General features: G+C 39.4%; 1 protein-coding gene across 2 annotated transcripts in view; it reads right to left on the bottom strand.

Annotated features, from left to right (window-relative positions):
- Nucleotides 1-11,914: 11,914 nt before the first annotated feature.
- Nucleotides 11,915-25,797, bottom strand: part of LOC148526430 (mitogen-activated protein kinase-binding protein 1-like) — a 172,665-nt gene continuing 158,782 nt past the window's right edge. Inside the window, exons 27-30 of one of the 2 annotated variants that reach the window (XM_088470298.1) lie at nt 20,107-20,372; nt 19,113-19,907; nt 16,709-16,800; nt 11,915-15,657 (exon numbers count right to left, since the gene is read on the bottom strand). In XM_088470298.1, the coding sequence (XP_088326424.1) occupies nt 15,352-15,657; nt 16,709-16,800; nt 19,113-19,907; nt 20,107-20,372 (1,459 nt within the window). In that variant the 3' untranslated portion in view covers nt 11,915-15,351. The remainder of the gene's footprint in view (nt 15,658-16,708; nt 16,801-19,112; nt 19,908-20,106; nt 20,373-25,797) is intronic. The other variant, XM_088470299.1, reaches the window with a different exon arrangement.

The raw sequence follows: 25,797 nt of genomic DNA, 5'->3' as shown, positions 1-25,797 counted from the left end.
CACGACGCTCTAGATCCAGGCGAGTGCAGCGTCATTTATCGATCTTTTGAGGATGCCTCTACGGTGGGTGCACGAATTTGGTTAGGGAGCCCCATTGGCGAAGAGTGACAGAGTCCGTTTTTTCAGGCTGATTTCCTGCTCCTTTTTCGAGTGTTTCAGCTCTTTCCTACAGTGGTGCATTCAGCCAGGTTCAGGGCAGTCAAGTATAGCCCATTATTTAGATGAATTCTTATTGGTAGAGAGGGCCACAGCAGGCGTAAACAATAATAATAAAAAAAAATAAAAAAAAATAAATAAATACAAATAGTGAACTAGTTTGAATAGTGAACTCAAGGTCGACATGCGCTTATAGGGTACTTTTTGCAGGATTTTAACGGGGTTCGGTTTTTGGTTGCCCAAGCCAGTGGGGTTTGGATTTTGGGGCCTTTTTTGAGGGTCAGTATTGCGCGGAAGCTTGGCCACAGGATTGGCGAGCTGCCGGTTTTACAAGCAATATGCTCCTCCTCTATTGGTTCCCAATTGTAGTGGCCATAGAGTTCTAGATGGCGCAGCTTAGTAATCGTAGCATAATTTTCTGGTGCGACAACCTGGGGGTGGTTCAGGCCATTAACGCGTTCCGGAAGTTGTAAATGAGTTAGCGGATGCTTTATCTCGTGTCCAATGGTCAAGGTTTAGAGCATTGGCGCCCACAGCTAGCGATCATGGTTTACCCTGCCATGCTCATGTCTGGCAGAGCATCAGGTCGGCATCGGCAGACTCGCTCTGAAAGCGTTGGCGACGGGTACCCTAAGGTCCTATACAGAAGCGTGGAACTCTTTGCTGGCTTTCATTAACAAAATAGATCAGGGTAAGAGTGTTGAAGGTAACATGTTGCAGTTCATTTGGTTTTGGCATGAACAAGGACGGTCAAAAGCAGCAATGTCCGGTGCTTTGGCAGGCACTTCATATTTTTCACAATTGCGTGTCTTGGTAGACCCAACTAGTAGTTTATTCTTTCCAAAGCTCTGAAGGGTTGGGCGTAAGAACAGGCGCATTCAGATGATTCTCGTAGGCCAGTAGGTACCAGTTTGTTAAGGAATAGCGGCATGGCAGCGGCAGGTGCGGCCTTTAGAGATTATGAGGCGATATTGTCAGTTTGGCATTTGTTTTGGCATTTTTCGGGGCGCTGCGTGTAGGTGAACTGGCAACTGCTAGTAAGAAGTCAGTGTGCACAGGAACTTTGTTGGAGAATGTGATTATGATATCGGACTCGATTTTGCAGAAAATTCTGAGATCAAAGACCGACCAATTAGGTGGGGGACATTGGTAGTCAATTACTGAGCATCCGGGCCCGAGCATATGCCCTGTGGCCATAGCTAAGCTTTACAACCAGCGGCGTCCGCGAAGGGGGTTGCAATGGCTAGTGCATGGGGACCTTTCACCGCTCTCGCGTTTTTCAGTTCACAGCAAATTTTAAGCATTATTTGATAGCCCTTGATTTGCCGGTGGGCATTATGGCGCACACTCATTCAGATTTGGTGCGGCAGCAGCGGGTTCTTCCAGCAAGGCAATCAAGCGATTGGGTCAGTGTAAGTCTTCCGCTTATAAAGGTTATGCTAGAGGTGACAAGCTGCCTAATTAGATAGCGCTTCAATGCAAGTTTGTTTTTGGGAAACCCAGTGCCTTAAGCTACCCGCCGCTAGGGGGGATTGGAGCTCTTTTCACCTTTTGCCCTCAATGAGGTTTTGGTGTTGTTCACCTCCATCTGGGTCACTCAAACAACACAGTTTTCCCTCCCTGGTTGGTGGTGAAAATGCTATGGTGTATGAGCAATACTGTTCCTTTAAAAACTTTTTCCTTACAGGTCATGGTAGGGTACTTGATAGGGTGTGGATTGTGGGTCATTCATATGTGTATTGGGCTGGCAGGCACTCCCTTGCTCGAGAGACCCCCTGTAATGTCCGCTGGATTGGGGTGCGCGGTGTCAGATGGAATGGCTTTTTGACTCTTCTCTGGGATTCAGAGAAAAAATGGGGTGCCCCAGACTGCTTGTTCATCCATCTGGGAGGCAATGATTTGGGCACGTGTAGAGGTGTTGAGTTCATCATTGCTATGAGAGACTTGCAAATAATTGCTCAGCATTGGTCACAGGTTCAGTTGGTTTGGTCTGAAGTCATTCCTCGAAAATTTTGGAGAGGAGAGCAAGGAGCTTCAGCTTGAGAGAGAGTGAGGAGACAACTGAATGCTGCGGTGTCTTGTTCCGTGGAGAGTCTCGGGGCGTACTATCAAACACCCCCGTCTCCGCTATGAAGAGGTTGACTTCTATAGATCAGATGGAGTGCATTTGCAGGGGGAAGGTTTGATCTGGTTTGTATCAGTTCTTTTGTCTGGTATTGGAAGCATTTAGCGGTCCTAGTTAGCTGGTGGCGGTACGTCGTCAGTGGACCCCGTATTTGGCGGAAAGCAGTGCTCCCCGGCGGCTCAATTTAGTGCAGCTGAACTTGGCTAGCATCCCCCCTTTGAGGAGGCGAGTCGGTCGCTGCCTTAGGGGAGGACCAGGTCTCCATCTTATGGAGGGATCAGCACTTTGCTAGATTAAGGGGAGATGGTACTATTCGAGATAGCTCGCACTTGGGGGTGGAATCTCCACCCTCATCTTACTAATACATTCCGCTTATGGGCTGTAGCCGAGTTAGCACTGCTTTTTCGCCACCATGCTCGATGCTATTACAGATCAATTACAATCCAATTAAATAAATTTGGCTGCGACCTCTTTATTGCAAATCTATTCAGTTGTCAGTGTCGTTATTTTAGATGTTAAGTTTAAGTTAAGTATGGTGAAAATAATAAAACTATGGGTGACTTATGTTACTTGCACTATTGGCAATTGTAACAGTTATACAGTGCTTCAGGTTGTTCACTATAATTTATTAATACACTGAACCTTGTTCTAACATCCTACTGCTGATCTGGATAGCATTATATACACCATTAGTTATTTTTATTACATTTATATATGCCTTCACACTGCAATAAGTTTCTGCACTTTATTTCCTATGTTGTTTCTCTAACTTTTGTCATGTCATACATGCGTTTCGTCTGTTTTTTTTAAAACGTTTAAAAATTACTGTTTCGATATAGAAACACCAGATATGTATCTTTCCTTATGTATAAACATGGATATTTATCATTTTCCAGTCGCTGAAAGCATATTAATTAAGCAGCACAGGAATACAAATTTAATTCTAGGATATTTTGAGCTTAATTCAATAGCTCTAAGTGTGTATTAACTTGTAATTCCTATTAAAGGTGGAAACATCACTTATTAGATCACATTACACTGATTAAATTTGTTGAAACCTGTATTTTTAATTGTTCACTGCTCATGTATGGTGCAGAGAAAAGTATAATTAACTCAACATAAAATTGGCTGAAAGTATATTGTTAATAAGCAGCCTAATATAGACAGAGATTATGTTCTAATCACTGCAGATCTACAAACCAAATTTAAGCACCACAAACAATCTCAGCCAGAAAAGTACTTCACCCAAAATAATAGTCTTAGCTGCTGACTTATTAGTTCAAAATAAGCAGCTTTGATTGAACTATATGCTTTTAAAAAAAGACCCATAATATGCTGATTGCAAATGCCCGCAGCAGGGCCACAACTATGGTAGTGTGACCAGTGCCATGGCACAGGGCACCACAGGACAGGGGGTGCTGTTTGGGCCCGTCAATTTTCCTCCTCTTTTATCCCCAGCATCTCCTGGATTCCCCGATCCCTTCCCTGGCCCTTCCCCATGAGGCCATGGCCCTTTTTAAGGTGCACCCCTCTTATGCCCCTATTTACAAAACAGGGGGGGGGGGTACCAAAAAGTCTAGTTACGGCTCTGTACCTATGCACTAATAATCGCAGAACTTGCAGGGACACGGTAACTGCTGTCCCTGCGAGTTATATCCCCGGCTTTAGGAGAAGTCTTTCACTGAAGGGACAGACTTTCCCGCGGGAAGCTGACCGCATATGCACAGCGCCAACTTCCGGAACTGCGAGAGAGAGATCGAAAGAATGGGGACTGCGATCATGAAGTGCTAATTAGCACTTTGCCAAAGATTTCTGTGAAATGTCCTGCATTGTACTACTAGTACATAGACAATACAAAAAATTATGCAGTCATTGGGGGTCATTCAGACCCACTCGCAAGCGGCAGTACGCTCGCAAGTGGGTCGATGTTCCCCACTGCGCATGCGCACGACGGAGGGAGCTCCGTCGTGCGCATGCGCGAGACCCGGACTGCGACAGCCAAGCTGTCGCTCCGGGTCTCGCACCAAAGGGGGCGTGCTCTCTATGGCGACTGACAGCACGCCCCCTTTGGTGGGCGTGCCTGCCAGACGGAGGCGTTCCCATGAGAACGCCTACCGTCTGAAGCCAGCCAGTGGGAATGATTTTGCCTCTGCTAGAGCCAAAATCACTCCAGGGCTTGTGGCTGGGAAACCCTACCGCAGGGTTTCCGTTGCAAGTCCGATGGTCGCGATGGTCAAGACCATCGCGACCATCTTTTTGCACGCTCGTATATGCTGTGGGTGGTGACCCACAGCTATACGAGCGTCTAGGAGGACGCTCCATTTTAATGGAGGAGTGCCCTGATTCAGAGCGAGCGCTCTGGTCAGAGCGTCCGGCTCTGAATCAGGCCCATAGTCACTTCAATTAGTACATGTTCCACTCTAAAACAGCACAGAAAATGAAGGAGAGTTTCTATTGCCATCAGCTGCAGGCATATTATCCCTAAATGAGCAGCTTAGAAGCAGTTATACACCTCCAACAATATAAAGTTATTGCAGTTAATGACAGTGTGGAAGCACATAAATTAACAACAACAACTAATGGTGTATATAATGCTATCCAGATCAGCAATAGGATATTTGTTAGAACAAGATTCAGTGTATTAAATAAATTATAGTGAACAACCTGAAACACTGTATAACTGTTACATCAAATGGTTACAAATTCCAATACAGGTTGAGTCTCCCATATCCTATTATTCCAAAATACAGAATTTTTTTTTTGGCATGACTGAAAGATTTGCTTTCTTTAAGGTTCGATGTACACAAACTTTGTTTAAGGCACAATATAATTGAAAATAAAAGTATAAAATGACCTTCAGGCTGTGTGTATACGGTAAGGTATAAAGTTTGAAGTGGTTTACGGCACCTGACACGTAAATAATAGCTGCAGATGTATAGTCACAATTATATCACCCTCAGATATTAATAGCTAAATTTACATATATAAAATTTAGTGACAATTATAGGAGCATATGTATCAAAGCTTGATATGAGATAAAATTGTGAAATATATATCACCAACCAATCACCTCCAAACTATCATTTCTTAAACACAGCCTGCAAAATGTAAGTTAGAAGCTGATTGGTTGGTGATATATATAGATATATATATATATATATATATATATATCTCACATCAAGTTTTGATACATATGCCTCCAAGTGCGTTAGTGTAACACATATAAAATGAAAAAAACCTTCTGTATACTTCCCAATTTATGATGTTGTAGGGTCACAGCGTATACCAATCTATCTCAACAAAAGGTGTTCCCGAATATGCAAAACATAACAATTATAATAAATCCTTCATCTTAAAATACTACACTATATTGGTATAATTATATTAGTCATAAAAAACCTCATAGGTGTATACATATGAGAATATCATATAAACATAAATACTTTCAATATCTAAAACATAAAACAATGTGAAGGTCCACGTAATGAATCACGTGGTTAAAACACGAAAGAGCCTCCAGGCTCTGGTTAAAAGCGTGGATTGGGGAATTACCGGCAGTCCCTCGAATAAGGGCACGTTGGTATACAGGTGGAGGTTTCCGGAACCGCTGCTTCTGGTCCTTTATGTAGGGGATATTCCGGCACCTTCCTTTTAATCCAAAATTGATGTCACAATGCACCTACGCGTTTCAGGAGCGTATCTCCCTTCCTCAAGGCTATGTGACAATGAGCAATAGAATTAGTCTTTTAACCCTCCTTTTATGAGTCCTTCCGGGTCAGGGGTTACTACCCTAATTCTATACAAAAAGAGGTTTCCCATGTTTGCCCTTCGCTAGATTAATAAATCCATATACTCCACTCTAATTAATAATGATGTACTATTATTATAGTCTAAAAGAAACAAATTTATCGTTTGTAGTCATCTCCGCTGGACCGGAATTGCGTTATAGTCCACTTCTGGTCCACGATGTTAGTACCGCGGCTCCTTGTCTATCCCACTGCCGTATTTAATTTCCATTAAGAGGTGGTGCGAAGTGTCTATCATAGTCCCATCTAGGTTTGACTGAGAACTTTCTCCGGGAATGATTTACTAGGATGTAGCCACTTCCGGTTTCGGCGGCCATCTTGGGGAGGGCATCAGTTCAATAAGGTTAAGCGCTTGGATGGAATATGATCCTGTGTTCCCATGAGGCCATCTTTGAAGTGGTTAAAGTCTATATGATGGTGAACACCACCATCTTAGAAAGGAGCAAAATGTAGATAAAATTAAATTGGGTCTATATATATGAAAAACATATAATAAACAACAAATTCAAAGTGGGGGATATAAAGTGATTCAGTGCATATTCATGTGACCAGAGGCTTATTAATTCAATCCTGAAGACCCAAGTATAAAAATACATAAAAAAAATTTCATAAGAGAAGACCCTTACTAAAATGTGTAAAAACTACTCTAAGGATTTGTCAACAATCTATAAAACAAATGAGATCAAGATATGAAATAGGGACTATTATTTCACTATCCCTTTCTACAAAAACCATTTGAGCTCAAAGTCCACATTGAGTCCATGGGGAGTGATTTCAATTTATGGATCCAATGCATTTTCACTTTTAGCCAGTCTTTTCCTCATTCCTATCCCTCCATGAACTTCTGTTTTCAATGGCCATGAATTGCACAATCCCTTTTGTCGAGCAATTTTAAGTATTTGTTTAAAGTGATTTGATAGGGAGTGTGTTGTAATAACCTTTTTAATGTTGCGTAGGTGCTCTCCTAGTCTCGTCTTTAATGCTCTACTTGTTTTCCCTATATAAATTGCAACTGCATTCAATAAAATATTCAATAGAATATACATTAGTTGTATTGCAGGTCATAAATTTGTTCAATTTATAGGTACGTTCCTTAATCTTAAAATCTATATACTTAGATATCTCTGTTTTAAATTCTCTGCATGCTATACAATTCCCACATCAGAAGAAACCCTTCTTTCTTACTGGGTGTGGGTTTTCGGTTTTCTTGTAGGTCAGTTTATTTCTCAAGTTCGGTGCTCGTCTATAAATAAATTTTGGTGTTTTAGGAACTGTCTTTGGCACCTGTTATTAAAAGATCCAATACTACCAATGTCTCTTTATTATACCTTCCAGTTTTTTATGCTAACCTGTATATTCAGTTATAAATGCATATTCCAAATTTCCTTTTTCTTTCTCTTTTACTCGTGCATTCTTTTTATCTTGGAGTACTTCTCGATCCTTTTCGAACACCTCTTCTCTGAATTTGTCTAACATCTTATCTGTTTAACCTTTATTGTGGAATCTTTTTTCATAATTGCAATATGTTCAGTGCAGACCTCTTTAGTACTACAGTTACGTCTTAATCTTAAGAATTGGCTTTTTAGGTACACTTTTAAGCCAATTCTCATGATGTTTGCTCAAAATTGAAATAAAGTTGTTGGCTGCTAGAACATTTAGTTTCTAGTTTATTTTCTACATATAATGTCAGATCTAAAAAATGAATCTAATTTTGACTGGAATTAAAACTAGAGTGTATATTAAAATCATTGTTGTTAAGAATATTAAAAAAGGATTCCAAATCTTCCTGTGACTTTTCCCGGATAAAAAGGACATCTATATAGCGGTACCACACTTTAAGATTAGTGTCTAAAATTTAATCTGTCTCTCCTCCTAGTACACCATAAATAACTTGGTGTAATGGAGCAAATGTGCCCTTCGCTGTGCCCATTATTTGTGCGTAGTAGTCCCCGTTAAAGTAAAAATTATTGTTCGTTAAAATGAACTCAATGCTCGTTAGTAAAAAGTTCTTCTTGTCTTCATTAAAATCAGTTTTGTCTAAATACCATTTTATTGCTTCTATACCCTTCTGATGTGGTAGATTGGTGTATAAGGCTGTGAAGTCAGCTGTTACCAGGGTCATCTCTTTTTTCCAGTGTACCTCCTTCAATTTGCGTAATGTATCCGTGGTATCTTTAAGGTGTGACTTTGTTGTGGTTACATTTGGTTAGAGGCAAGCATCTATGTATTCGGAAAGATTGGTGGCAAGGCTGCAAACCCCAGCCACTAAAGGTCTTCCTGGTGGACTCGTGGCATTCTTATGTACCTTGGGGAGTATGTATATGGTTATCATTGGGTCTTCTACCTTTAAATATTCACATTCTTTCTTCGTTATAATTCCATTATTCTGTGCTTCATCAAGGAGTTTCAAGAGGTTGTTCTTAATTTTCAATGTTGGGTCCCTCAGCAATTTTTGATACGTGTTCCCTTCTGCCAACTATTTCCTTAATGTAATCTTCCTTGTTCTTAATAGCTATACCACCACCTTTAATAATCACTATCATCATTTCGTAAATCGTTTAATGCAGCCCTTTCTTTCCTTGTTAGGTTGGGTTTTTTATGCAATTTTTTTCTCATTTTTCCATATCCTCTAATACAGATTTTGGGAAACTAACTATTAATGATCCTTTTAAATGTTTTGGGTAAACATAGATTTCTTTTTAAACTCCTTTGTTTTCTTCACATCTACTGGTTCTTCTGTGGCTTCTTTTTCCGCAAAAAAAGTCTTAATAGTTAATGTTCTTACGTACTTCTCGACATCTATGAATGTACCAAACTGATTTGTTTGTTTAGTGCAAATTTTAGTCCTTTAATTAATAAATTGGTTTCATCTTTTGTTAAATTTTTTTTGCTTAGATTGTACATTTTTCCTTGATTCTCATTACAGTCTTCGATCATATTCAGGTTTCTTTCTTTATATGCCTTCTCCTTTTTCTTTGCATTTTGTTTATTTCTCTTTTTCCCCCTGTCTTATGTCCTACCATCTTTCTCTGTGCTCCCAACCTCTGTCTAAAAAAGGAGGAGGATTCGGTATTTCTTCTTCGTACCAATTATCATCATGCGGATACCTGGTATTGGTTTGTCTTCTCCACCTACTGGTTCCTGGTTAAGTATATCGTGGTTTGGTTTCGCATAGTATCCTCTGTTTTCCATGGTATTTTCTCCTTTCCATAGGCCACTCCCAATCTTCATTATTTCTCCAGTCTTTAATGTATCATCCTCATATGATTTGATGTTCTTCTTCGCTCCACCCCTTAATGGAAATTAAATACGACGGTGAGACAAACAAGGAGCCGCGGTACTAACATCACGGAACTGAAGTGGACTATGACGCACTTCAGGTCCGGCGGAGAGGACTACACGATGAAAATGGTTTCTTTAGACTATAACAGTACATCATTATTAATTAGAGTGGAGTATATAGATTTATTAATCTAACGAAGAGCGAACAAGGGATACCTATTTTTTTGTATATAATTAGGTTCGTAACCCCTGACCCGGAAGGACTCCTAACAGGAGGGTTAAAAGACAAATTCTATTGCTCATTGTCACATAGCTTTGTGGAAGGGAGATAGGCTCCCGAAACATGTTGGCGCATTGTGACATCAATTTTGGATTAAAAGGAAGGTGCCGGAATATCCCCTACATAAAAGGACCAGAAGGAGAGGTGTCCGGAAACCTCCACCTGTATACCAACGTGCAGTTATTCGAGGGACTGACGGTAATTCCCCAATCCACGCTTTTAACCAGAGCCTGGAGGCTCTCATATTTTAACCACATAATTCATTACGTGGACCTTCACATGGTTTTATATATTGAAAGTATTTGTATGCTTATTGATATTCTCATATGTATACACCTATGAGGTTTTTATGATGAATATAATTATAATAAATCCTTCATCTTAAAGTACTACACTATATTGGTATAATTGTTATGTTTTGCATATTCGGGAACACCTTTTGTTGAGATCGATTGGTATATGCTGTGACCCTACATCATCATAAATTGGGAAGTATACAGAAGTTTTTTATCATTATATGTGTGTGACACTAGCGCACTTGAATTGTCACTAAATTTTATATATGTGTGTATAAAGTGTATATGAAACAAAATTTCATGTACAGAAACTGCTTGAGCCACAAAATTATTGAAAATATGGTTTAAAATTACCTTCAGGCTGTGTATATAAGGTGTATATGAAACATACATTCATGTTGTGTTTAGATTTGGGTCCAATTCCCAAGATCTCGTTATGGTATGCAAATATTCCAAAATACGGAATATTCAGATATCTAAAATACCCCTGGTCCCAAGCATTTTGGATATGGGAGACTCAACCTGTAGTGCAGTTAACATTATGTGATCTGACCAAATCAATGGTACAAATAATTCACATTTCTTCTGCTTTTACACCTATGGAATTATTGGGCATAACCTCCCTTTTTGTTTACTCAGACTGTCCGTCAATTATTTTAAAAATAATTTGTGTTTACTATTTTATTATTTCGCCTATTTATGGGTTATATGTTTGGTATAATTTTATATGGAATTTAATAAAGGTTATATTTTATTTGCATGACCAGTACATCGCACCACTATCCTTGTTTTTTGATACATGATATATTTTCATAGTGGGTAGCACCTCTTTAGTGAGTAACTAATAAATTAAAATTGAGTATTGAAGAGAAGGACACTGACTGGTGGCAGTTTTCTCATTTTCCAATTATATTCTGAAACTTGGCAGTTCTTTCTAAAAGGTCTCTGTTCTTTACAGGTAAATAGAAATTGCCCCATCAGTTGCTATCAAGCACACACTAATAAAACTGAAAATGGCTGTTCCAGTTCCATCAGTACATTACTGTTAGGTGGTACCCTTGATATAGGCAGGAGGGCTTCAACTAGTACCACCCACCATCAGGGGCGGATCTAGACCGTTGTATTAGGGGGCGAGTTAACGATTAATTCCACCCGCCCCTGCGAACCCCCCCCTAGCGACAACCCCCCCTCCCCCCTGGCGACCCCCCCATCCACCCCTTTACTTTCACTTACCTCCGCTGCTCCGGTGATGTCCTCCCTCTGGGCTCTCCCATCCTGCACTGTGACACGGTCAGCTGTTTAATGCAGCAGCTGACCAGGGTCACCGTGCAGGAGCCGGGAGACCAGCTGACTGGTCTCCGGAGCCCCGATCTTCGCTCCCTGGACAGAGGTAAGTTGTTTTTTTTAGCAATGATCAGCATGTGGTCTGTTTAGAGCACACAGCTGATCACAGGGTGTGAGGAGCCGGCTGTGATCACTTCCTCCGAGGCTCCTGAGTCAGGTGACAGGCTGTCACTGACACATCCCCCTAACTGGGAGACGGGAGCTCCGATCATAGCCCAGCCATTATAATCTCTCTCCTCTGAGCTTAATGATGCAGAGGAGAGAGATGATAAAGGTCAGACAAACTGTGCTAGGGGGGGCGATCGCTCCAATCGCCCCCCCCCCACTGGATCCGCCACTGCCCACCATTCACTAATAAAAAGAATAAAAAAATGAAACATCTGATGGATATGCAGAAATATAAAAAAAAAAAAAAAAAAAAAGTATTTGCACATATACTACTACTCAGAAAAAGGAACTGTACATGTGAATGCTTATTTGGAAAGTACGCACTACACTTGGGGCTGTAGCACATTAATGCTAGATGGTGGAAGGAAATTTAGCTCAGTAGCAGTATAAAAGTATTGTCATTAAAACACAGTATACATGTATTTTATAACAAATACAATTCTAAAAGATTCACGCTTTTATTGAAATTAAGACATGAAGTACAAAGGAACTTTTAAAAAATATCCCTCTCTTCATAAATAAAAGAGGCAGATCACAGTGCAAAAAACACACAAAACATAACAATTGCTCCAAGTTATTAAAAAAGGCATTTTAAAATGTCTCCTCCCCTATATTATAGTATAATTTTTTGTTACTTTTAGAAGCCTGGAGGCCGCACAGAGGCTATAGCAGCGCTGCCAACTGCTAAAGTAAACAAAGGGGCAGCCTGGGGCAAAGGACTGTGCAATTTCAATGGATGCTTTAAACAGAAAGTATGGAACTGATGGGTTTCCAGCTGAAATAGAAGTCCAAGTCTGCTGTGGCTAGTAAATCCAAATTTACCAGAGAGGCCAGGGGCTGCCCACGTTTCCTTAGTGCGTACTGTGAGTAAAGAGCATGCAGATTGCTCATGAATTAAGCATTTCCTAAGTGATCTTCTCATGCATCTCAACTCCATGCTCCAAAAATGGGTTCAACAACCCAAGGACCTTTTTTTTTTTTTTTTACACTATTTACAAACAGCAACAAACAGTTTTTTAGCAAAACCAGTGGAATTGAATCTAGATATTAAGCAACATATGTATGTATTTAATGTAGATGCTTGTATTTGTTGGTCATACTTTGATGATTAAACAATGGTTTTTATCTGGTCTTCAGTTATAAAGACAACCAACAATTAGCTCCAGACCAATATAATCTATATTCTTTTAGTTAGGATTTAACAAAATGCAACAGATTATATAACAAGAGTTAAAAAAAACAAAAAAACATTGCCTTAAAATTTGTGTAGGTGCTGCAGATTTAATTCCTAAAGTATGGCTTTGCTTGCAATACTGTGTGTCACTGTCCTCTGACATCTAGTAAAGAGGGAATGACAACATTGCCTAACATTTGTTTTATAGGTTAGGAATTAAATTTCTATTTACAAAAAGAATGGCTCAGTTTCCTGATAAATTCAGGGCAATTGTAAACTAGTTTATAGTAAATATCAACAAGAAAAGAAAACCAGGATAATTAAGAAGCTCTATTGGCCCCCATACACTAGTGACGGATTGTCATGTTCCTGCGATCCGGAGATGCCGGATTGGTGAAATCTAACATGTTGGATTTCACGCTTTTGCTGATCACAATCAAAATATGATTATAAATATCGTGATTTGCAAATCGGTGAAATTTAACATGGAGAAATTTCACAGTTCCTCCGACTTGCAGATCGCCTTTCCAATCCTATTGCTGGAGCGCGCAATCTGACGTAAGTTGTATGGGCCCCTTTGGATATATTCATGTACCTGTTCCATGGGATCAAATTATAAAATTACCATTATGTAAAATCTAACAGGGCAATTACTTCACAATATATTTAGCTTGTGAGGCATTGTATGCATAGATTTTAATTTGGAATGAAAAACTTCCATGAGGACACATCAGGAATCCAGAAAACCACTTAAAATAAAAATTTGAAAATCAAAACCATTCTTATGGTCACAGACCGCTCCCACTCATTTCAATTAGATGTTTTTTCCTACAAATTTACTTAAACAACGCTGTTGCCCAATCAAATTACAAAAAAGTGAGCAACCTAGTAGGTTTATGCATATTCTATCCAATATAATAATTAAAAAAAACTGAAAGACAGGCAGTAAAACATCCCATTAAAAAACAATCAACAATCTTCGAATGCTAAAAAAGTTTTATAAACTGTAACATATACGGTTCCTCATGGCAAATAGTATAGTTAGAGGACCTGCCTCACTATTCAACTTTTTCAGATCAGCATAAGAGAGGTTAACGCAGTTACACCGCACAAATGCTGCATGCATAGCTCAAACTGGAAATAGCAAAAATATTCAAACCTACTGTCAAACTACACATACCCAACATTCTAAATAAAGTAACACTTAAAAATACCACCAACAACTTGCATTAATCAACTGATTAAAGCAAAAAGGTTTCAAAACTAAAAAACAGACAAAAATAAGATCTCTGCACGACCAGCGAAATGGATTTGAAAACAAGACTTATTTTTGGTGGTTGGCATTTATCCATGCCAGTGGATTATAAAGGATTTCCCAAAAAGTTAAATTTCCTCACAAATGTTGAGTGATCATAACTAAATACAGTTCATAATGTTGAAGAAAATTGTCATTTTGGCAATTTCTTATGAATGGGTAGCTACTGTATATGGGCCACAGTGGTGATAAATAGGTCAGTATAAAGCAAATGATTATCATGGTGTATGGTCTAAAGGAAATAAATAAATCTTATACAGGGATCATAAAATGCTGTCACAGATTTCTCACAGCTATATCTTCAGTTTTGTAAGAAAAAAGAAAAAAAAAACTAGTTACATGCAATAGGCCCTTGTTTAGAAGGTAACAAATCACTTACAGTTGGGTTAAATAATGAACAAACGTAAGGCAGGAGCAATATAACAAGGTTAAAATGTAAACCATCCCTCAAAAAATGCTCCAATTATGAGATTTACCAAAGTGATGCTAGCACTTAATGGGACTTGTCAGTTACAGACCGTGAAGGCAGCCATTTTATGTGCTGAATCGAAATTCATTTGACTATAGCCTGTCAATTGTGTATCAGTTACCAAAAAAGAAAGATCAGTATTTGGCCTTTATTAAGTCTCCAATCCCTACTAAATTAACATGCCGCATTCTCATGAATTATTGGTTCAGCCAATAAAAATTGAGCCTTCACTCTCTGCACCTGGCAGGCCCATTTTAAAAGCAGAAGCATCCATCTTATGATGTTCAGCTGCTAAAACTACACTTCCCATGATCCTTTGTAACAAATAGTTAGGACCTTAACATCTGGAAAGTAAAGTGCCAACTCCTACCTGTAGAAAAAAAAAAAAGACATTAAATGGAAAAGTTCTTGAGTGAGAAACACAGATATCAAACAAACATTTAAAGCAAAAAAAAAAAAAATCAATAATTTAAAAAATATATAATTCAACAAATATAATACTTATTCAAGGCTTTGTTAAAGTCTAACTGTTTCCTACACATCTGAGGCAGCCATTTTGCAAACTGAAGCATTTATCCAGGAATATATTGGTTCAGTCCACAAAATGTCACCTACAATAGATTTTTAACATTTGGATTTTTGATAGTTCTGCACATCTGCGAGTAACTGAAAGCAGAAACAGAACGTAAGCTATTGGCCTATAGTGCCAAAACCGGATCAATTTGAGAGACAAGTGCTGCTGGTCTGGAAAGATCCTTGTAACAGAACGGTGTCCATGTGTTAATTTAGTTGCTGGCGTAAAGGCTTTAAATGACCGTTTACACTAGATTTATTTTAGTGTTTAAACTTTTTGGCTTGCAGTGTTCTTGATGAATACCTTTCGTGAAAAATAGCCCAAAAAGATGTTGAAGCCCGAGCCGTGCATTGAATGCGCATTTAAAGTTTCTTATCCATTCTCTTTTCCACTGCTTGTAGTAAAAGTTCAGAGTATTGCTGCAGGAGGGCGAGAGTCTTGTCATTACCCAGTTGCTGGGACCCATGAACTGTTGAGTCACCATCTACTGGAAGTTCGAGGTTAGTGCTGTAGTCTTCCCCTCGTGGAGACAAATCTTCCCCCATCCCTGCCCCACATTCGCCATCTTTTAAGGAATCCAGCTCCCTTTTCACTATGCCAAACGTTTCTGTAAGGCGGTCTGCTATCTTGCAGTGATCCATGTTTGTTGCTGGGCCAACTGCGGTCACCTACAGGAGACAAAAAGTCATATTACTTTGCGACACAACAGGAGGATTCCACTAATTTTACACCACTTTTTAAATTATATCCTACTATGGGAAAAGTAGTTAATCCATGAACAAAATAATCCATTAGAGGCCCATCTGTAAAGCAATGTTGCTAGTAATTTTATTTCTGGTACCCAAATTCAAGCTGCTGCATAGGAATGTGGAGTTTAAGTCGGTAAAATTGTACAGACTCCTGCTAAAATGAAAAATTGATATAAAAATTGGTGATCGTATTAATGCAAGTACAGGCATCTATGACTCATTTCCCAGGCACTCTTTAAAAGGTCAGTCTCATGCTTCTCTGAACATGTGAGCCTGATCATTATCTTGCAAATAAGAAACACTAAACAGCAGCATTAAAAAGCAAAGAAAGAAAAAAAAAAAAAAAAAAAAGAAAAAATACCAGCAATACAGTGGTTGTTCTCTGTTTGGAGAACAAAGTTCTGTTGAAAATAAGAGGAAAAACAAAAAACTGTAGCTTAGTAAAAATAAATATATTTCATGTTCAATCAATCTACGGATGATTTACATAGTTGAGATGAACATGCTTTGCGCTACAATTTTACTGTAGTTAATTGGTTATTGCTAATTAATCTAAATTAATAAACATTACTATACATTTGCCATTTATGAAGGTGTTGGAGTCAAAAGTTAAGCATACCGACTCCACAACTCTGCTACTGAACAATGTCAATTTAACAGGAGGCAAAAGGTGCAGCTTTTAAACCTGGTGACTGAAGGGAACCATGCGATTCAATTATCCTGGATGGCTATATGAACGTGAATCCAGAACCAGATTGGATGCCCATAAATTCTATCTAAATTCATTCCGTCTTTACTGCCCATCCTAAACCGCATGGTCTGCACCATGTCTCAGGAGCTCAATGCTGTACAATTACTACAAGAGGGGACTGTTTAAAAGCAGACAACTCATTTAAAGTTCCTGGTATTAAATGCAGTGTACCATATGCTCTTATGTATTAAGTATAATTTAGGAAACAAATTCACCCACCGATCGGTAGAGACTCAATGCTCGTCGTAGGCTGTCCTGTAACTCTGAGGCAATCATTTCACACTGCTCAAAGCTGACTGGCTGCACTGAAACTGAAAAGGTAATATTCATTAATATAAATATGGTTAGATCACTTTTTTAAAATATATGTAATTGGCCCAAATAGTCATTTTAATGTGTCCGATACTCTGTGGTAGGGTGCATTTGGAATTAGCTATTCCTACTGTGGCATTCGGATAATACGAACAGAACCCAATTGGTTGGTACTTTATCTCTCACCAAGCATTTGTCTGTCATTTTATAGCTTGTTATAGAAAAATTACAGCTAATAGCGTATTGGTTTACCCTCTCCAAGATTTAATGAATCTCCCCTAGAGAAACCATAAGTGTGAGACTTGCAAGTAAATGGTTATAAACAATCCCTGGTACCCAAAAGGTATTACAAAAAGAGTGACTACAATTGGGAAAAAGTCCTTGAATTGGTATTATTTGGGCAGGAGACGTTTCTGTGGAACTCCTCCCATAGTCAGAGCATTGTACAGTTGATGCCAATGCCTATTAAAGACTATGGGTAGGTACTTATTGTGCAACCCACCCTAATTCACCTGGCAAGCTTGATGATTGATGATTTAATCTGCATTCTGTTCCTATGTAACTATAAAAACCACCATTCCGACATGTTATCAGATCTTGGTTGGCTGTGCCTGCAAGTCCACACTTAGGATACCATATTCCTATTTATCTTTCAAAAGCTTTCTGGAAATATTCTCCAAATACTTCCTACTACTGCAGTTTAAAATGCTCATCAACTAAATTCCTTTTCCAGAAGCCTGGTAATTGTTCCTAAATTCAATAAAGGAACCTGGCTGTTCCCCATTACTGGAACACCAAACCATATTTAGTTTAATATGCCCATTTGTAAATTTTCTATCATGCTCTCCAAAAATGTGTGCGATTCTATATCAAAAGCACAATTAAGTTTTATACCTAGGATACACTTGAAAACTGGGCTGATAAGTATTTTTTCCCCTTAAAATTTCCAAGGCCCAAAACTTCAAGACAGGCCTAAAGGTGCATACACACGTAACGGTTTTTTTGAACGATTTAACTATAACGGCGTCATTATCGTTCAATCGTTAAAAAAATCGTTCAGTTTCTGAGTTATAACGATGAACGATTATTGTTCATGCGTGTTCCCGTTTGTAGTTCATTCTGACTGATCAACTGAACGATTTTCATTAAGGGAAGTTACAAAATTAGTTTGTAGTTCAAAAAATCGTTCATTACACTTTAAAAAAAATCTGACAGAAAATAGTTCATAAAATCGTTACGTGTGCATGCACCTTAAGTCTTTCTTGTCCACATTCCTGTATTCTGGGAAAAAAAAAAACTACCGACATAAGACCAAAAAAAAAAAAAAAAACCTAACCAACAAGACAGACACTGAAGGCACAAAAAAAACAAACAAAAATAAAAACACCTGACAAGGGTTAGGGAAAATAATTCAAGAAATTGCCATTATGAGCTTTGGATATCTTCCTAAAACCACCAAATATCCCGTGAGGAGATGAACCTGCAGGTGAGGAAATAATATTGAAATTTTTGCACTTGGATGATCAATTATAATATGAACATAAATGATTGAGCTCATAGCCAAACTCTGGTTGTGGTCTAATTGGAAGACTTCTCTATTACAATTGTCCTAGCACACCTCCATATGAGTACCTAGTGCCTCAAGTAGTAAGGTAAGCAGGCACCTGTGGACTCATTATCACTAACAATCCGATGAAGTATAGAGAGGCCTCAAACAGTGGGTGAGTAGAATTAAAAGTATTCCCCCACATTTGAGCACTCGCATTGGTGGTCTTCCTGCCAACATCAAAGGAATGCTAATAAAATTGTGCACAGTCTAGTGGAGAAATGCAGAGAAATGTGCTCACAATAAGAGAAACCAAGTGAAAAACAAAAAGCCAAGAACAAAAATATTAACCTTACTTCATAAGATAGGTAAATATGTTAGCTGGGGCCATGACTAACTTGAAGAAACTTTGCAAATTTCATAGTAACCATTATGCTAGTCTCAAGGCGAACTCCCATTAAATTGCGTTTGGTAATGTAATGCGAGAAAAATATATGGTAGAAGGTGTGGGAGGAAAAAGAAACACCTGAAAAACATACAACTTTAATGTAACATTTTGCTAAAGTAGAAGAAGTTATGGGAGAGGGGTTGTGGAGGTAGCAAGTGCCTCACCATTCTGAGAGTGGCTTATAAAACGAGATAGGTGTGAACAAGACGAGAAAGGCCAGAGACTGGATGGAGAGAGATAAGATGGAGTTGTGAATTCACTCACACAAACAGGAGACTTAAATGGAGATACCACCAAGGGTGGCCCTCTGTGCCCACCTGAGTCCAGTGCTGATGTTGCATTGAGGGAGGGAGACCTAGGTCTAATGGTTTCAACAGGACAAAGTCCTGGATTATGATCTGGAGTGTGGCCAATAGTAGAGGCTCTCCCTCTGTGAATAGGCTTTAAACTTTCTGAACCCAAGTCAACTCTGTGTTCAAGTTCATTCAGTTTAGAGTTTGTTGCAACAGGCTCTTCAGGACACAGTTTAGTATAGCAGATGTCTTCTGAAGCTCGACTGTCACTCCTGCACGTTAGGTCTGTGAAAGATAGTTTAGGTTTCCAGCTGGATCCAGGTGATCTTGGCGATTCAATTTCAAATGAGCTTCTACTTTTACCAAAAGAAAGTAAAGGTCGGTCAGGCAATGGTTTACCAATGTCTAAAGTTAGATGTGCCCGGTTCTTTGACTGAAACGTCTTTGGTGAAGAGCAGTTCGTGATAGGCTGCACAAGGGGTTTGACAATGTCCTTTACTACTAGATGGCTCTTTTCTGTATCTACAGTAACAGTTCCCAGTTCAGGATCACAAAAGTTGTTTTTTACATCAGAACCAATGGATGTCTCCTGTGCCTCACCAAGGTTCAAATTGTCCCCAACAGAGACACTCCGTGAGATCTTGGCCATGGAGCTAGTTGTTGGGTTCATATAGGATCTGCCCTTAGCTGTTTTTACATCCTTGTTCTGGGTGAGTGATGGTGAACATTCGGTTTTAGTTAGTGTGGCTGGTAAAGTCCGACGGTGTATGGCCTTCTGTTCCTTTTCAGCTGCAGTTTGAGCTTGTGGACGCATTTTGACTGCAAATACATGACGTGAAAATAAAATAATGTAGTTAATTATGGAGTTCTGCCAATGCATGAATGTACTGTAAATATAGCAAAACATTTAACCTTGATGTATAGAAAAGGAACAGGGAATATATTTTTACTCCTGAAGATCCCTACTTTCCAGTAAAACTTCACATCATATGATGAATTTACAGAGCATTCAGCTTACCTTCCTGTGCAAGATCATGGACAGACTGGGTTTTCCTCATGTTGGAAACAACAGAGGAAAGAAATGGACCCATTTTCCCCATCTTTATGTCAATTGTCTGCTTCTTCTTTCGTTGATAGGCTGATTTTAGAGGGCTGGCACCTTCTTGTATCACAGACTCGGAATCATTAATTTGTGTGGGATATATGAAAGTGTTCTGATCATCACGTTCTAGGCTGACCTCTTGATCCCACATCTCCATAGTGCTGGGACCAGGCCACTTCCTGCTTAGAAAATAAAAGTAACTTTTTTTCTTGATAAAATAGAGCTTTTAAACAAATTAACAAGAGCTTATCTACTGTTGACCACTCTCTTCTCGTACAAACATTACAATCCCTAGGTCTTAAGGACACAGCCCTTTCTTGGTTCTCTTCCTACCTATCTGATCTCTCTTTTTCTGATTCTGCCTCCTCTTCGCTACCTCTATCAGTTGGAGTACCGCAAGGCTCTGTCTTAGGTCCTTTGCTATTCTCAATCTATACCACCTCTCTTGGCAAACTAATCCACTCTTTTGGATTTCAGTACCATCTGTATGTGGATGATACTCAAATCTACCTATCCTCTCCAGATATATCAGCATCTGTATTGGTCCGTGTCACTGAATGTATTTCTGCCATTTCATCTTGGATGTCATCTCGCTACCTGAAACTTAATATTTCTAAAACAGAATTAATTATATTTCCACCGGCCAATAACAGTTACCAATCTGATCTCTTTATCACTGTTGATAACTCAACAATCCACCCCATCCCACAAGCTCGCTGCCTTGGTGTCATCCTTGATTCTGAATTGTCCTTTGTTCCCCACATTCAACCTGTCTCAAAATCATGTTACATACATCTAAAAAACAAATACAAAATTCGACCATATCTCACACAAGACACTGCAAAAACTCTAATCCATGCACTCAGAATTTCCCGCATTGACTATTGCAATAGTCTCCTTACTGGTCTTCCCAAAAACAGGCTATCGCCATTACAATCCATTATGAATACAGCTGCAAGGCTTATCTTCCTTGCCAAACGTTCATCGTCTGCTGCCCCGCTCTGTCAGTCCCTCCATTGGTTGCCGGTTTTCTACCGTATTCAATACAAAATACTGTTACTTACACATAAGGCCATTAACCGAATTACACCAACATACATCTCTTCACTCATCTCAAAATATCTCCCAACCCGACCTCTCCGCTCAGCACAAGAACTGCGTCTCTCATCCCCATGCATTACTTGCTCCCATTTACGGTTACAGGACTTTCTTCGGGCTGCACCCACTCTATGGAATGCCTTACCACACACAATAAGACTTACCTCTACTCAATCCTTCAAGCGTTCCCTGAAAACTCACCTCTTCAGACAAGCTTATCAGATTCCAGAACCGACCACATAACCTTCATAGCTTCCATGTCTTATTACATCCCCTACACAGTCCACACATAACCTCACATATTGTCTTTCTTTCACATCCTCATGACATTTTGCCGACATTCCTGTGTGACTGGATCATGCAGCCCCCCAAGAAACTCTGCATTCTGGCCGGACCAAATTGTAATATTTAGCACCTATCCTTGTGTATCAATGCCTATTTCCCTATAGATTGTAAGCTTGCAAGCAGGGCCCTCTTACCTCTATGTCTGTCTGTTATTACCCTGTTTTGTTCTATCAATGTTTCCAATTGTAAAGCACAACGGAATATGCTGCGCTATATAAGAAACTGTTAATAAATAAATAAATCTACAGTAATTTTTGCTCTGTGAAGAAAACAATGTGTCCCTGTGATAACCATCTAGTTAAAACAATGGCTGCACGTCTCCCTACATTAACAATTACCTTCACTGTTTTAATGCATAACTTTTGCATTATTCTCTCAAAATACAATACAGTATATAAAAACTGCTTCTGGACAAGCTCCATAAAGTTCTTAAAACGCAAGTGGCTGCATCTAAAAGGTTTACTTAAACATATATGGGACTTAGAAGGAATTATTTTGCTTTTATTTAAAAATGCAGAGACCAGCCTCAAGTGAGAGTGTGTCAGTCTGTGTGTATGCATGTGTGTGTGTGTGTGTGTGTGTGTGTGTGTGTGTGTGTGTGTGTGTGTGTGTGTGTGTGTGTATACACAGTCAGGTGCATAAATATTGGGACATTGACAGAATTTTCATATTTTGGCCTCTATTCACCACCACAATGGCTTTGAAATTAAAGAAAGATGTGCTTTAACTGCAGACTTTCAGATTTAATTTGAGGGTAATTACATCCAAATCAGGTGAACGGTGTAGGAATTACAACGGTTTCTATATGTGCCTCCCACTTTTTAAGGGGCCAAAAGTAATGGGACAAACTAAACAATCCTAAATCTAACTTTAACTTTTTAATACTTTGTTGCAAATCCTTTGCAGGCAATTACAGCCTGAAGTCTGTAACGCATAGACATCACCAGACGCTGGGTTTCATCCCTGTGATGCTCTGCCAGGCCTCTACTGCAAATGTCTTCAGTTCCTGCTTGTTCTTGGGGCATTTTCCCTTCAGTTTTGTCTTCATCAAGTGAAATGCATGCTCAATCGGATTCAGGTCAGGGGATTGACTTGGCCATTGCATAACATTCTACTTTTTAGCCTTACAGAACTCTTTGGTTGCTTTTGCAGTATGCTTCGGGTCATTGTCCATCTGCACTGTGAAGCGCCGTCCAATGAGTTCTAAAGCATTTGACTGAATATGAGCATATGATATTGCCCGAAACACTTCAGAATTCATTCTGCTGCTTTTGTCAGCAGTCACATCATCAATAAATACAAGGGAACCAGTTCCATTGGCAGCCATACATGCACACGCCATGACACTACCACCACCATGCTTCACTGATGAGGTGATATGTTTTGGATCATGAGCAGTTCCTTTCCTTCTCCATACTCTTCTCTTCTCATCACTCTGGTACAAGTTGATCTTTGTCTCATCTATCCATATGATGTTGTTCCAGAACTGTAATGGCTTTTTTAGATGTTGTTTGGCAAACTCTAATCTGGTCTTCCTGTTTTTGAGGCCCACCAATGGTTATATCTTGTGGTGAACCCTCTATATTCACTCTTGTGAAGTCTTCTCTTGATTGTTGACTTTGACACATATACACCTACCTCCTGGAGAGTGTTCTTGATTTGGCCAACTGTTGTGAAGGGGTTTTTCTTCAGCAGGGAAATAATTCTTCTGTCATCCACCACAGTTGTTTTCCGTGGTCTTCTGGGTCTTTTGGTGTTGCTGAGCTCTCCGGTGCGTTCTTTTTTAAGAATGTTCCAAACAGTTGATTTGGCCACACCTAATGTTTTTGCTAACTCTCTGATGGGTTTGTTTTGAGTTTTCAGCCTAATGATGGCTTGCTTCACTGATAGTGACAGCTCTTTGGATCTCATATTGAGAGTTGACAGCAACGGATTCCAAATGCAAATGTCACACCTAGAATCAACTCCAGACCTTTTACCTGCTTAATTGATAATGAAATAACGAGGGAATAGCCCACACCTGTCCATGAAATAGCTTTTGAGTTGATAGTCCCATTACTTTTGGCCCCTTAAAAAGTGGGAGGCACATATAGAAACCGTTGTAATTCCTACACCGTTCATCCGATTTGGATGTAATTACCCTCAAATTAAATCTGATCGTCTGCAGTTAAAGCACATCTTGTTTGTTTCATTTCAAAGCCATTGTGGTGGTGAATAGAGGCCAAAATATGAAAATTCTGTCAATGTCCCAATATTTATGCACCTGACTATGTATTAGTGTGTGTGTATGTGTATGACATCACTGCTCATGAATACCATAATCCCAACATGACTATATTGGAATACGCTACATATTACTGCTATACGGAAACCTCCTATATGTCCCACAAGCTGTATCATACTGAATTGGCCCTCCACTAAGCCATATGGGATATATCCCATAAAAACACATAAAAAAAAAAATGCACTACATATAGAGGAGTTATTTTAGGCCCCGCGGACACATATCTAACAAGCCATCTGCCATATGTTACCGTGTTCTTAAAGGGTTTGCACAACTGAAATTTTAAACTTTAAATAGAAATATAGATGTAAATACACTCAACTAAACTACGGTCTTCTTAATTTTTTGCATTAATACCATTCAGCTGCCAAGACCCAATATTGTAATGTACTGTTAATGCAGGCTAAAGAGCAGCCATAAAAAATGCCTCAATTACTAAGGAAATACACACCACTACATATAGGTTTAATTACATAAATAGAACTTCCCTTAAACTAGCTCTTTTAAGAGTTGAACATACGCTACGATTATTTATGGTCCATGTGGTTGTGGTAACAAACTTACTAAATCTTGGAGAGTGATAATCAGCTGTCATGTTTCAAGCACAGCCTATAAAGTGACAGTTAGGAGCTGATTGGTTGGCACTTTACCTCCATCCACTTTCCCTCTCTCCAAGGCTTAGTTACCCCTTTGCTCCGGATACAGTAAGCCAAAACTAATTCCCAGTACAATCTACAGCTTTGTCCTTCAATAGGAACCAAGAACTCCCTACTCACACACAGCAAGTTTGTACCTGATCCGATAAATTTCCAAGGACTGCAAGTTACGCATTCCAGGTGCAAATTGCCAATAGGGCTTAAAGGGATTTTCTCATTGAGTGGATGTCCTGACGCACGGAGGTGATTTAATTTATTTAGCAAATTTTATTTTTTTACATCACTTGGCATGGGGGGGGGTTTCGTGAAAAGGACAGGGTGTGGGCTGTAAGGATGGAACTGTCAAAAGCCTACTCGGGTTGGCCATTGCACAGGGCTCCTTACCCAGAAGGAGGGGAACGGAAGCACAGACCTGGATAGCGCTGCACTCTCTGGCTGGGGACACCCTAAGGTTAAAACATTTTATCAAAAAGAAAGAAAAAAAAAATGGATGGTTGCGCCTTTACAATTTTAGCATCTTAAAGACATGCCTATGAATCTGCATTAGTCTTGAAAACAATTAAACAGCAATTCTTACTCCTCAGCACAACTAGGATACAGCAAGAGAGGCTCTTTTGCAAGGAAGAAAAAAAAAATAATCAATTCCTACAAACCATAACTTATGGTGCATACACACGGTCAGATAAAAAGAATGATATAAACGATAACGCTTATATCGTCCTTTTTTCCCCCCCTCCAACGAACATCGATGCGCGGGCACGGATGGTCGATGTCAACCACCGTCCGTGCATGCAGGCCAACCTGATCGATATGGACCAGGTTAGCCTGTTTACTATAGGGACCCGCGTTTGTCCATGTGCTGGATGTTCGATATCGAACATCCAGCACATGCAGGACGATCAGACAATAACTGATCGTTGTCTGATCGTCCCATGTGTACAGGCCATAACTACAGCATATTTACAGGAAACTACTTAATACCACTTTCCCTCCTATGCCCCTCATGACTTAAACTCCCTCACAAAACCAAATACAGAACCCCAGGAGAAAATGTATATGACCACTATTAATAACTATAATTGCAAAGTAAGAATTTTCATATGCTCATTTCCTTTTTATTCTCGGTTTTAAAGTACACAAACGTTATGTATTATGCAGGTATACAGGCATGTGGCAGGGCCTTTAAACAAGAGCGAATGATAGACAAGGGCTTAAACAAATCAC

Source organism: Taudactylus pleione, unplaced genomic scaffold (assembly GCF_031769625.1).
Source record: "Taudactylus pleione unplaced genomic scaffold, aTauple2 ptg000096l, whole genome shotgun sequence".
Lineage (NCBI taxonomy): Eukaryota > Metazoa > Chordata > Amphibia > Anura > Myobatrachidae > Taudactylus > Taudactylus pleione.
Note: the sequence above shows the minus strand (reverse complement) of the source record. Positions and strands in the feature narration are given on the sequence as shown.